The 14,076-nt window shown below is 34.6% G+C and overlaps 1 protein-coding gene across 3 annotated transcripts in view; it reads left to right on the forward strand.

Annotated features, from left to right (window-relative positions):
* The window catches only part of LOC131430270 (uncharacterized), a 65,701-nt gene that overhangs the window by 39,819 nt on the left and 11,806 nt on the right, over positions 1–14,076 (forward strand). For 2 of the 3 annotated variants that reach the window (XM_058595099.1, XM_058595100.1), the window contains exons 2-3: positions 10,564–10,696; positions 10,758–10,910. In XM_058595099.1, the coding sequence (XP_058451082.1) occupies positions 10,564–10,696; positions 10,758–10,910 (286 nt within the window). Of the gene's footprint in view, positions 1–4,495; positions 4,652–10,563; positions 10,697–10,757; positions 10,911–14,076 lie in introns of those variants that run through there. The other variant, XM_058595098.1, reaches the window with a different exon arrangement.

Consider the following 14,076-nt stretch of genomic DNA (forward strand, 5'->3'; position numbering starts at 1 on the left):
CAGATCGGATTATTTTGTGTCTAGTGAAATAAAGATGGAAGAAGTGTGTCCTGCTTGCTGGCTTCGATACTGTAACGACCATGTTGGCCTCGGTAGCAGTAACAGTAGCTGAGTGTAGAATTTAATATAGGTAAACTGATAAAAATGATAATAAATTTACGTTCTAATCTTTATTAATGGCGCGAGTTTTTCGTTTCGGTGTTATTTCACTGAACAGTTTTATACTTGCAATGTAAGTTCGCTTTTTTTCCGTTCTGCATCACCAATCTCATAAGTTTCACTTTCATTGGGTTTGGAACGTCCTCTCGCATCCTTGTCTGGTATAAATACTGGCACTGCTTCGTATTGTGGATGTGCATGATCGGAGTGCGAATCACGTGGAAACTATTACTATTTTATCAGGTCCAGAACAGCAAAAATTTCTGCTATGTTTCAAGGAACATTAATAACCGATGGATGACGATTAAATTTAGTGTTGTAACTGTAGCATGAGCTAGACACGAGACTTGTAATTTACTGCAGAGCAACATTTGGAATAGTTTCATGATTCTATCATTCTTATGCAACACTCTGAGACTCAAACGTGTTCGTTGCTTGGCTAAACTATTTTCCTAAATCCACGCGGTGCGATATCTAGAAACGAAAACTTTTATGTATTCGAAAGTGATGGATCTATTTAAATCAGGGCTTCCGATACTCTGTATTCTAAGAAACAAATTCCTTAACAAGAATTAGATTTCATCAGATGGCTAACCAGGATGACTGTAATATGAAAAATAAGAAAAATAGCTATGCGTGGTTGTGAAATGGCGATTTCAAGAGTCAATCGAGAATCAGGAAATTTAACGAATACTAAAAAAAGTTGAAAAATTAAAAGTCATAATACTTCATTCTAATGCGGAATGTAACCTTCTTTTAACAGACTTCACAGGTAATTCATTAGTGCACTAAGTAATTGCATGGCTAGAGATACGACACAAACTCTTTTTTTAAAGTGAGAGTTCCGACAAGTAATTCTTTCGGTATTCAATTCGACCAAAAAGTGAATGAGCAACAGTAGCATCACTCAACTATAGAGTGGAATTTGCCTTATATACCAGAGCTAAGATCGATTCAGATGTAATGGTCGATTGCGACGAACAATAGGACGATATTTTCGGTAAGTTCTGTTGGAGGCCAAACTTGCTGCGAAACTAACTCACATTACGTGATTTTTTTCTTATACAAGACCATGCGTTGCCTCATAAAAGTTTAATTGTCATGGGTAAAATCAGCGTTCTGAGATTCTAATTGCTTCTTCATACACATTATGTTGATGTCGATTATTTCATTTCGGATTTGCATACTTCATTGAAAGAAACTATCAAAATGCTGTGCGGGATTAATTTCTGGCATTCAGAAGGGCCAAATTGTGAACTTCTCTACGATATTAAACACTGTTCGGAATATTTTTCATGAACGAATTTCGCACAACGAAAAGTGCATGAAGCTAATCCAATTATTCTAGATTTGCACTAAACTGATGATTTTTACCTTCGATTTGCGAAGAAAGTAATCTTAATAGTTCTTTAGATAACATTTAGAGCAATTAGAATTGTTGATCTTGTAGATTGTTTCCCATCGTTGTCCACTTTTCGTTTTTTTTGCTCCAATGCAAACGACCAGAAGCTGGATGATGCAATCACTTTGCTATTGACTGAAGCACCAGTTGAATAATACCGAGTGTTGTTCCACTTGCTTAACGAAGATCCGTTCATAGATTATCATAAACTGAAGCTAGCAAACGTGCAACAGGATCTATTTATAGATTCGGTTGATTTTAATGAAAGAATTAGGAAAAAGTTATTAAGAAAACAAATCTGGAGTAATTTCGTTACACTTTCGTGTTGTGAAATTTTGATAGTGCACCCGGTGATTACACCGAAACCTCCATTTACGAACTAAACGGAGGTTCGTAAAAAGTAAAAGTAAAAAGTTCGTAAAAAAAGTTTACGGTATTTGGGATTTGGTTCGTAAAAAAAGTTTACGTTATTTGGAATTTATTTCATAAAAAAAGTTTTGTGTAATGAATGTGGAAACTGCCCATCATATGGCTATTTTCGAAACGGATGTGAAGAGTAAGGCAAGAAAATGAAGTTTGTGCTCGTTTCAATATCCAAGATGGCGGCTTCCGGTTTGTTGATATTGCTTACAACTTCTAACAATATGGGTATTTTCGGAACGGGATTGATGAGCAGATGTCAGAAAACGATATTTAAGGTAATTCTGAAATTCAAGATGGCGACTTCCGGACTTTTGATATACCTTGAAAACCCTTACAATATGAGTATTTCCGGAACGGGATTGATGAGTAGATGTCGGACAACGATGTTTGAGGTGGTTCTGCAATTCAAGATTTGATATTCCTTGAAAACCCTTACAGTATGGGTATTTTCGAAAAGGAATTGATGTGATGCCATATAAACGATGTTTGCGATCGTTCTAAATCTAAGATGATCACTTTCGCTCTATTGATACTTAAAAATTGAAAATACTCACAATATGGATATTTTCAGAACAGATTCGGGTGTAGGTACCAAAAAAGAAAGATGTTTGTGATCGTTTTGAAATCTAATTCTTTCCGAAAATACCCACATTGTAAGGGTTTTCAAGGAATATAACAAAACCGGAAGTCGTCATCTTGAATTGCAGAACCACCTCAAACATCGTTTTCCGGAATATGCTCTTTAAACCCGTTCCAAAAATACCCATATTGTAGTAGTTTCCATGGAATATAAATGAGCCGGAAATCACTTTCGATGTATGCCAAACCCTCTTTTTACGAAGTAGGTTCGTTATTTGGGATTTGGTTCGTAAAAAAAGATTACGTTATTTGGGATTTTGTTCGTAAAAAGAGTTACGTAAAAAGAGGTAACGTATAAAAAGTGTTCGTAAACTGAGGTTTGGGTGTATAGTAAAGAAAGACGTAGTCCTACGTCAAAATAAGCCGGGTTTTCTCTCAGCAAATGAGATGAGTTCTTTTTTGAAGATTTTTACAAGTAGTTCCGGTACTTCCGGAACCGAGAACCCGGTATAACCGGGTTCAGTTAATTTGACCAGCAACAAACATAATCAACAAATTGAAACAGTTTGAACCAAAGTTGGATTTTTTTTCGACTTTTGCCCCGTCGCTTTTAATGACAGTTTAAAATTTTAAGCTTACTTCACCCTATATTTCTTTTATCGGATGAAATTCAATAGCAGTATGAGACATAGGTCCGAGTTGTAGTAAGTTTTTAGGGTTATTAAATAGCCAGGCCTACAAGTTCGAACAGTTTTAAATTTGATTCGAAAATTTCGTACTTTTTTATGTCGTTAACTATATGAAGGTTAGACATTGCGGTTAGTTTGTTTTGGTTGGACACTCATCACCCTTTCATTTGAAAATAAGTTTGTAAATATCGGCCGAGCCAGTGCTGAGAAAAGTGAATTCATTCAATTTTATAGTTTGTGACCACTATTTCCGATGCTAAGCCGGGGACTGGTATAGCCGGAATGGATACGTTTGGCTGACAAGGCCTATCGATTGGAACTGATTTGAGCTCCTGGTAACCATATTTTTGTGTGTTTTGCATCACTGTTCGTTATAACTGCTTGAAATGTTCAACACTCTTTATTCTGTACTTCTGTAATCGAACGACGGATCCAGATGATAATTAGAAGTTTTGTATAGGACCATAAGACCTTTCATTTGATTCTAAGTAAAAATGGATCACGCCATCTCTGAAAAAAGTGAGTAATTTGAAATTGGAGTTTCTATACTAATTACTCTGTAATTCCGGGAACGGAAATCGGATCAAGATTAAATTCAGGAATCTTCTACGGAACCAAAGGACCTTCCATTTGAATCTAATTTTGTGAAAGTCGGTTCAGCCAGCTCTATGAAAAGTTAGTACACATGTTTTAATTTTGTGCACATTTAACCCCATAACTAGATGTCAGATCCAAACAATGTTCAGGGATTTCGTATACACAGACATTTTGCGTACTCGATGAACTGAAAAAAAGGGTGAAAGGTCGGTTTTCATAGTATGTGAGGAAGGCAAAACAATATTTAATTTTAAAGAACAAAAGAAGATGATAGCCCTTTTTATTATCGTCCGTTAAATTCAGATTTTTTGTCTGCATAAAAAATATATTCCTATTATTTTTTTACAAGAGGCGTAGTTTACTTTATTGTACTACGTAACCAATGTTACTAATAATGTGCAATTATATTCAATCCATTTCGTAGCCTTTGTTGCTAGAGCATTACAGTGTTATTGAAATATCGATTAGTAAAATATCATTTGTTTTTGCCACAGGTGTCTCCGAATATCATTAATCAATTTTTTGTTTATTTCAATGGTGGTTCTCGTGTATTGCATCTTTTTCTTATCTCGGTATTCCTGGGTATTAACAGCTTATCAAGTGATAGCTCTATTCTGTTTATTGATCTTCTATAAATACGAGTGAGCGGCGTTGCTACCGTTCCAAACAATTTTTGTTGTGCTCTGCGTTGAATGGAAAAACTCTGCGAAATGAAGTTGTTCAGTGCGCTATTGTTGGTGATTATGAGCGTTTTGGCTTTGGCCGATAGCCCACCCGAGAGTGAAAATAGTGCCAATATATTGTGAGTTGTTGTACGACTATTTTATCTTTTTCCAGAAAAAAGTTTATCGCCTGCGTACGCTGTGTGAAGATAATAATCGTGACTTGCATTCGACAGCGATAAAATTTGATAAGGGATATATGTTGTTCTCTTATTTTAGAAGAGTCGGAGTTACACAGTGTTATGTACTGTTTGGCAAGTTTATTCCGAAGAATTTCGTTGTGCAAATAGTTTGAATCAACTTATGCGATCTATATACTCAATTTTTCAAAATTCAATCAATTGCGTACAAACTAACAAAATGTCAGTTTTGCATATATGGTGTTATTTCTAACGCTGCTTGTCAATGAGTGATGTAAAATCTTCTATGAAAAGTATAAATTTTCAGGACAAATTTTCATTTAGGACAACCTATCTGTTAACCATAGATAATGAAATGTGTGTAGATTATCATAGTTCACGTGTTTCTGTATGCCATTTCGTGTTCAAAGCATAACCATTTTGTTCCGAAACCAGCCAATAAAAATATCTTTAAACGAAGGCTGCTGAGCGTCTATTTCAAAGACAAACATTTTTTGGTAGCATAACATTGTACTACACATTTATGTATAAAAGTTCAATTTATTGATTTGCATTTAATAGAAGCGGTAGTCGTTAAAGCTGTATTTTTATCGCACTCGAAGTCCTATTCTATAGCTAAATCGATTTGAGTTTTTAAAAACCTAATCGATTTGAATATTTTCCAATGATATAGTTTCTAACCGGAAGAATTGTGGAGTAAATGACAGCTTCCGGCTCAGGGGCAAAAAAACTAAATTTTCTCATAGACCATTCAAACGATTTTCATAAGCTTATGTTCAAATGAATGGTCTTACAATCCCATACAATCGAATTTTATTCAAATACAACTTTCGGCTCCGGGATTACTATCACTTTTATTTCACGGAAACGGCTAAAACGATTTTTACTAACTCAAATTTGAATGAATAGATTTATGGTCCTATAAGTTGATGTAGAATTTTGTCCGGATCTATTTTCTGTCTTGTCTTGCTTTGCCTAACAGCTATAGTCCTGGGGTGCCCTTTGCTGTATTAAGAATACGTCTCTACATAACTCAGTCCATGGCTGCTCGTCGCCAGCCACTCAAGACACGGATACTTCGGAGATCACCCTCCACTTGATCGATCCACCTTGCTCGCTGCGCTCCTCTTCGAATTGGATTCAAGTACCTTTTTCATTGGGCTGTCGTCCGACATCCTTATGACATGCCTAGCCCCTCGTAGACGTCCGATTTTAGTTGTCCGTATTATGGGAGGTTCTCCTAGCAGCTGTTGCAATTCGTGACTCATACACCGTCTCCACTTTCCGTCTTCCATCTGCACTCCGCCATAGATGTTCCTCAGTATCTTTCTTTCGAAAACACTGAGGGCGCGTTGGTCTTCTGCCAACATAGTCCTGGTCCCGTGGCCATAGAGAATAACCGGTCTAATGAGCGTTTTGTAGATGGTCAATTTCGTGCGGTGGTTTTTCTGAGTACAAAGTACGCACGATTTCCTGCTAAAATACGTCTCTGAATTTCTTTGCTGGTGTCATTATCGGCGGTCACCACACGGATATAAATCTATTGCCGGTACCATGATTTTTTAATCATGAAATCATGAACCATGTCTTCTTATGAAGATTAATGAGCAAAATGATTGATATTATGAAATGTACATCAACTCATGGAAACATAACACTTTTCATAAAAAATATTTTTCTTTATTTTTTAGCCCGTTACTCCCGGACCGAAGGTCCGATCCGAGTAAAATTTAATAGCAACCAATGGAACCTAGAGACCTCTCATTTGAATATAAGTTTGTGGAAATCGGTTCAGCCATCTACGAGAAAATCGAGAATGACTCTAAGGTTAAAACCTCTATAATTGAAACATAAAAAAACTGAAAAGGTTATGCTGGTTTACGTGCAAAAAATTTTTTTTGTTCTTATTCAAGATGCAAAGCCAATTTTTTGAAAAATCTTCTAGTATTATTTATGAGAATATGAGTTATATGAGAAAGGAATCATTGCATCACTAGGTGGACTAAGAAAAGCAAAGTTTTGGCATTACACTCCTTTTGTGGAATTTTACCTTTCTGTTTCAACAGATTTTGGAATTAAAAAAAAAAACAGTGATGTTTTAGGTATTTCCGGGAAGGTTGATAATTTTTTTTCTGGCTCCGTCAATATGGTAGTTAATGGGTTGAAATTTCAGGGCAATTGTCTCCAGTTCATGCTCTTTCAAATACGGTATGACAATATGAATTTTTTTTGGGGCTGATTTCACATGGCTATAACTTTTCCTGTGAAGTGGTTGACAACCAAGACATTAAAAGAGGACCAATACTGTCAATTTAATGACCGACTAGGTAGTGCCTTTCCTATTTTGTGTAGGGATCCTTTTAATATAGCTGAATAAAAGCTCCTCCAGCATCAATGCTGTCAAGATTTATTGAAAAGAGTGGTCAATTTTTTCATATGTTGGATTAGATTTATAGCTTTTTTCGCATTGATACATGCTTTGTTGGTGTATAGTGTCTTTGTAGTAAAGTGTATCAGGAATCAGAACTAACTGTCCCAATTATATTGTGTGACAGACTTTTCAGTGCATGAAGTTTTGATATAGGTACAACATTTTTTGTTCACCTATTCCAAACAATTGAGTCTATCATCCAATGCAAAACCAATCACACACACGCTAAGATAAGAGCAGAAAGAATCAACTGATAATACAACTGCTTCTTTTCACTTTTTGCAATCCGTCTAGATAATCTCTCCAGAATCAAATAACACTAGCTTGTTTATTTCTGTCACTTGACTACCGATTGTTTCATATGTGCTTTTGCTGAGTAGAAGTAGACCGTCTGTAGTTGTGCTTCGTGAAAGACTTGAGTAGAATTACACAAAGAACTAGCAAAACGATGCTAAATATAATGATCAGAATTTCAAAAAACTTAAATAAATTAGTCATTTATTAAAAAATCATTCAACTGATTTATTACATTGTTATAAATTTCTGCTTTCGGACTTCTGTAGATATAATAAATTCAATAATAATTGTGATGTAAACGTCTTAAAATCTGTTACGATTTTGTTCCCGCTAGGGTCTTTTTTGTTATTTTAGCAGCTTACTAGCCAAAAATATTTCAAAATTTGTTACATTATATTTCTGAAATAAATTACTTCAGTTGTTATAATTCTGTTATTACCATCTGATCGGGAAGGCTGTGCTATCGAGAAAGGGGAGCATTGCTAGACCGATACTAGTTGTTTCAAGAGACCGCGGATATCAATGAGTCACCATGAGTTTCATGAGAGAGAACTTGGAATGGTAGAGATAGGATATGATTCGTATATTTCTCTAAGTAAACAAAACGATCTCTCAGAAAATGCGACTCACGAAACAATTTTCTTCCGGAATTTAAAACCCACCTTTAAAGCTAGCTGCCGAAGAGATCTGTCGTCTGCTTAATATTTAAATTACAGTGTTTGGTTTTGACGTAGGGTATCTGTAGCTCCATTTATCTCAATTGTCGAACGATTTTTTCTGCGGTATTGCTTCTTAGAACAGAGGCGTAGATATTCTAGGGTAATGACGGGTGAGACGCTACGTTGGTATAGATGCCGCACCTTCGAGATCTCTTATATCGGTTCGATGCTTTGGAGGCGTGTATGTAAAAGTGTGTATTTCGTTTAGACAAAAGAAAACGTGTGTAATAGCTGCTGATTTCTATCAGTCAAACAATACAATTGGTATAGATGGCGCAAAACAATTTCCTTATTTTTCTTCATTTTACGGTTCATTGAAATTTATTTTTGTTTATTGAATGATTTTGTTTGCATTTGTGTTGAAACACAACAACGAATGATCATCGTTTTGTAAAAAAATATCAAACATCAGTTAAATAAACTGAAAAAAGGAAAAAGCCTTTTTTTCAACGTCTTCTATACGTGCGGCGTCTCACCCTGAGGTCTGATATCATTACACCAGCTGCTTGGAAATATTTCTACGCATCGTGGGTTTTTCGAGAAATGAGTTTTTGAAGTTCCACGTTCACAAAAAAGAGCCTTTTTCCAACAGCCTATATTTAAAAATCTAATAAAGATACCAAAATTCATCCTAGACATGAAATGTGCGTCTTTTCCTTAGCCTTCAAATAAGTAATTCCAAAAACAAACAAACAAATTTATTGAATGAAAAAGTTAAAAATAATAAACATATTAAATAAATGCAGGCTTGGGCCCATTTTTTTCTTTCTTTAGTTAAAAGAAGTAGCCTTAGAGGTTTGACTCTATTCTGACAAAGTTTTAGAGTGGAGAGATAAATATTTTCGGAGCAATGAATTTTTCAGCCACGACCCGCACGTGTGGAGCGTACCGAAGTGCGACTCGCTCGGATAGTTTTCCATTTCTCAACATTCCGACTATCAAGCTTCAAAAACAGCCGGAATGGTATTTTCAAATGGTTGTATTTTCTTTGGTGCTGAACCGGTTTTGATAATTTTGGAATCAATAGATTTTTTGGAATGTGTATATTAATGTAGAGTAATACTGATTTGTATTTGATAAATCTGCGGATTTATTTTATACGCCGTTTGCCTGAGACGAGGGGCAATGGTTCTCAATGTGTGTTTTCGCATTTAGGAAATGTTTCTCTTCAAAACAAGAAAAATTTACAAGCAGTAAGTGTAATGCAATAAAAAATCTTGGGTTGAGTTAGGATATTCAAAACCTGACCACTAATTGTTCGGTGTTACTTTTAGTATTTTTAAATTGCGCCCGCATATAGGAAACAAAAGTAGCTCGCTTAAATAAATATAAGTTTATAAGGAACACAAAAATCTGCTGCCTAAATATTTCAAAGAAATTTTGGCCGTAGTTTCGACAATAGTCGTGTAGTCAACAGTTTGAAGAACCCTAAAAGGCTGTCCCTTTTTGTTTTCATTATAATATTCTTCAAAACTGTTTACTTAAGTTTTATTATTATTATTATTATTATTATTATTATTATTATTATTATTATTATTATTATTATTATTATTATTATTATTATTATTATTATTATTATTATTATTAATATTATTATTATTATTATTATTATTATTATTATTATTATTATTATTATTATTATTATTATTATTATTATTATTATTATTATTATTATTCTTAAAAGTTGAAGGATCCTACTAAAGATTGAAAATTGATTTTGTGTTAAAAAGTAAAATCTGTTCATAGTGATTATATTATTATATTATATTATATATAAAAAAAATACTAATCCGGGTGAGATGCCACACCTGTTTTTTATGTTATTTAATGAATGTTCGATATTCTTACACAAAAATAGTATCATTTATTTATGTGTTTTAACTCAAAGGCAAACATAATCACCAAGCAAACCCAACATAAATTTCCATGTACACGAAGGAAGAGATTGTTTATGAATTAATGTTTGCTTTATAGTTTTCTTTCAAAATTAATACACTAATAATCGTAATCTGAAGAAAAATAAAAAAAAGCATCTTTTTTATGTATATTATTTTTTCACTTTAGTAGCTTTATAATACATCATTGGATAGCTTATAGTAGGTAGGTGCGGTGTCACACCATGAAATTTTTGCAGCATCTATACCGATTGTTGGGGATAGACACCGCACCACCCCCCGTCAGTTCTTAGGAACATAACAAATAAACTTTCCAGAGCCTTCATACAATGCAAAAAATGCGCGGATTCGTAAGAATTACAACAACACCGGGAAAAATCCATTGTCAAGACCAGCACTAGAAATTTGACGGCCTTCGCAACATGATTGAGAGTGGGAGAAATAGTAAAAGGGGCGCTGACTGGAACGCCTTCTTCCGTTTTTAAGTATTCACCTTCTGAATATTTTCAGGTCCCGCAACACCTTACCAATGTCTGCCAATATGAATAACTATGTTGATATTATAATGATTCAAGTTGGACCATGGTTGAATGAAAACTATATACCAATCGATTTACCAGATGTAGTTGAAGGGTTCGAGCACGTAAGATGTTCCGATAATCGAAATATCGTATTGATAGTAACAACTGTATCATGCATACCAGACACCGATTATAATCACCTATCACGGCGAGCTGGAGCTTACCAATGGGCTGTTCCATAACATTCAGAGCGTAGTTCGCAATGGACCTGCAACAATGCACTACGACGGAAAATTGCTTCGAGTTGTTGTTGGAGCGACGCTACGACAACTTGCTGTAAGTAAACAACATTTGTAATGAATAATAACAAATCATATTGGTAATTAACAATTCAATGATTGTTCTGTAGAACCACTCGATGCTTTGCGATATTCTTACTAAACCGTGTAAAATTTGCTCGTGGTTTGTTATATTTAAGAAACATTCGTACACGATGCTGGTGTTTCGTCATTCAGATGCTATTTATTGGCTATTGTCTCTTGTGAGCAGTGTGCATGAATGAAGCTGTAATTTAAGAAATGGAACTTTATTCTCATTCCGTCATTGTCCGCCATTTTGCTACATTTGACATATCCTGTCTAGCGCTATGAAATGCGTTTCTAGAATACTGGTACACCGAAACCATCATTTACGAACTAAACGGAGGTTCGTAAATGGAGGTAGTTCGTAAAAAAAGTTTACGTTATTTGGGATATGGTTCGTAAAAAAAGTTTACGTTATTTGGGATATGGTTCGTAAAAAAAGTTTACGTTATTTGGAATTTACTTCGTAAAAAAAGTTTCGTGTAATGAATGTGGAAACCCTCAATCACATGGCCATTTTCGGAACGGATGTGATAAGTGGGTGCAAGAAAATGATGTTTGAGGTCGGTTCAAAATCCAAGATGGCGACTTCCGGTTTATCGATATTCCTTAAACCTTCTTTACAATGTGGGTATTTTCGAACCGGAATTGATGAGTAGTTGACGGAAAACGATGTTTGAAATGGTTTGTAAATCCAAGATGGCGACTTCCGGTTTGACGATATTCCTTAAAAACCCTTACAATGCACAGTGGTTCAAAAGCGCAATTTCACGCTCTTAATTGATAACTCATAGGTTCGTGGTTTTTGAGGTACAGTATCTTCAGCAAAGTTGCTCAGAATGATAGACGCCATCTTTTGGAAAATTTTATTTATGTGATCAATCCCCCTAAAAGTGAGATAAACATTTTATTTTAGCTCAGAGCCAACATAGGGGCTAAGTTACTTCGACAAAGTTGTGCAGAAAGTTATTTCAAACAAGTTTGCTGAAGGTACTATTCCCGTAACTTGAGTGTAATTCAAGATATAAATTATTTTCTGAAAAGGGTGCCTAAAAACCAGTTTTTGTAAGAAAACATATATATTTTCAATTTATTTGAGTTTTTCATGTTATAAAGTTTTCCATCTTTAAAAACTACACAACTTTCTAGAACATGCTATGCTGTTATCATTTCAGTTTAATGAAATAGAGCAATTTTTCATGTTTTTTTAAATAAAATTCTAACTTGTCTATAATCAAGAGGCGCAGGAAGGTGCAGATGAGACTACTCACATATTAAACTACTTCAAAAGAGCTTTCATACCGTGGTTGAATTACTCATCTGCGATCGTCTGCAGGCTAGATGTGTTCTTTTCAAATATCCTTGTCCTTGACATTTTCAATGATAAGGTTCATTGTATTTCAGATCAGATTTCAGTATATATTCGTTACCATGGAAACTCTTACAATAAAAGGTTTTTATGGACATCGAAGTCTACAAATTGAAAAGTTCAGTAATAATTACAGACGGTTTTTGAAAGTAACTGTCCGACGTTTTTTAAAAGTGAGATAAGAAGCCACGACTTTGAAAAAAGGCAACTATCATGTCGAATTACGCTATGTCATATTTTGGTAAGTTTTTTCTATAGAAAAGCTCTGTGGATAAATATCTTCTATTCATCAATTAAAGTGGAGATCGATAAACGCTTGCTATATTGTACTGTTCATAATGATTAAGAAGTTTCTTTTATACAGATGTCGTGAGTATTATACACGCGAACAATCCAGATCACTTACGAATCGGGATCCCATGAATTGGTAATTAGTTTCATTGGATCCTTTGGTTACAAATATTCGTGGATTGCCAAAACTGGCCAAGAAGAATCTGTCGAACGATGCTAAGAGTCTTTTAGCTGGTTAAGAACATTGCCAGCTATCATAAAATAAAAACAAATAACTAAAAAATGAGTTTTGATCATACTTTTCTCTACCAGAAGATGACATAACTTAATTCGATTTGATGATGACTTTTTTAAAAGTCGTGACAAAACAGTCACTAAACTATTCAATTTATAGACTTCAATGTGCACAAAAAAATAATATTTTGTGGCAAGTACCATAGTAATGAATATATACTGAAATCTGATCTGAAATACAATGAACCTAATCATTGCAAATGTCAAGGACAAGGATACTTGAAAAGAACATATCTCGCCTGCAGACGATCGCAGACAAGTAACTCAACCACGGCATGAAAGCTCTTTTGAAGTAGTTTAATATGTGAGTAGTCTCATCTGCACCTTCCTGCGCCTTTTGATAATAGACAAGTTAGAATTTTATTTAAAAAAAAAACATGAAAAATTGCTCTATTTCATTAAACTGAAATGATAACAGCATAGTATGTTCTAGAAAGTTGTGTAGTTTTTAAAGATGAAAAACTTTGTATATCATGAAAAACTCATATAAATTGAAAATATATATGTTTTCTTACAAAAACTGGTTTTTGGACACCCTTTTCAGAAAATAATTTATATCTTGAATTACACTCAAGTTACGGGAATAGTACCTTCAGCAAACTTGTTTGAAATAACTTTCTGCACAACTTTGTCGAAGTAACTTAGCCCCTATGTTGGCTCTGAGCTAAAATAAAATGTTTATCTCACTTTTAGGGGGATTGATCACATAAATAAAATTTGCCAAAAGATGGCGTCTATCATTTTGAGCAACTTTGCTGAAGATACTGTACCTCAAAAACCACGAACCTATGAGTTATCAATTAAGAGCGTGAAATTGCGCTTTTGAACCACTGTGCAATGTGGGTATTTGTGGAACGGGATTGATGAGTAGATGACGGAAAACGATGTTTGAAGTAGTTTGTAAATCCAAGATGGCAACTTCCGGTTTGTCGATATTCCTTAAAACCCTTACAATGTGGGTATTTTCGAGCCGGAATTGATGAGTAGATGACGGAAAACGATGTTTGAAGTGGTTCGGAAATCCAAGATGGTGACTTCCGGTTTGTCGATATTCCTTAAAAACCTTTACAATGTGGGTATTTTCAGAACGGGATTGATGAGTAGATGACGAAAAACGATGTTGGAAGTTTTTCGGAAATCTAAGATGGCATCTTCCGGTTCTATGATATTGCCTAAAAACATTTAC

Source organism: Malaya genurostris, chromosome 2 (genome assembly GCF_030247185.1).
Source record: "Malaya genurostris strain Urasoe2022 chromosome 2, Malgen_1.1, whole genome shotgun sequence".
NCBI classification, from domain to species: Eukaryota; Metazoa; Arthropoda; class Insecta; order Diptera; family Culicidae; genus Malaya; species Malaya genurostris.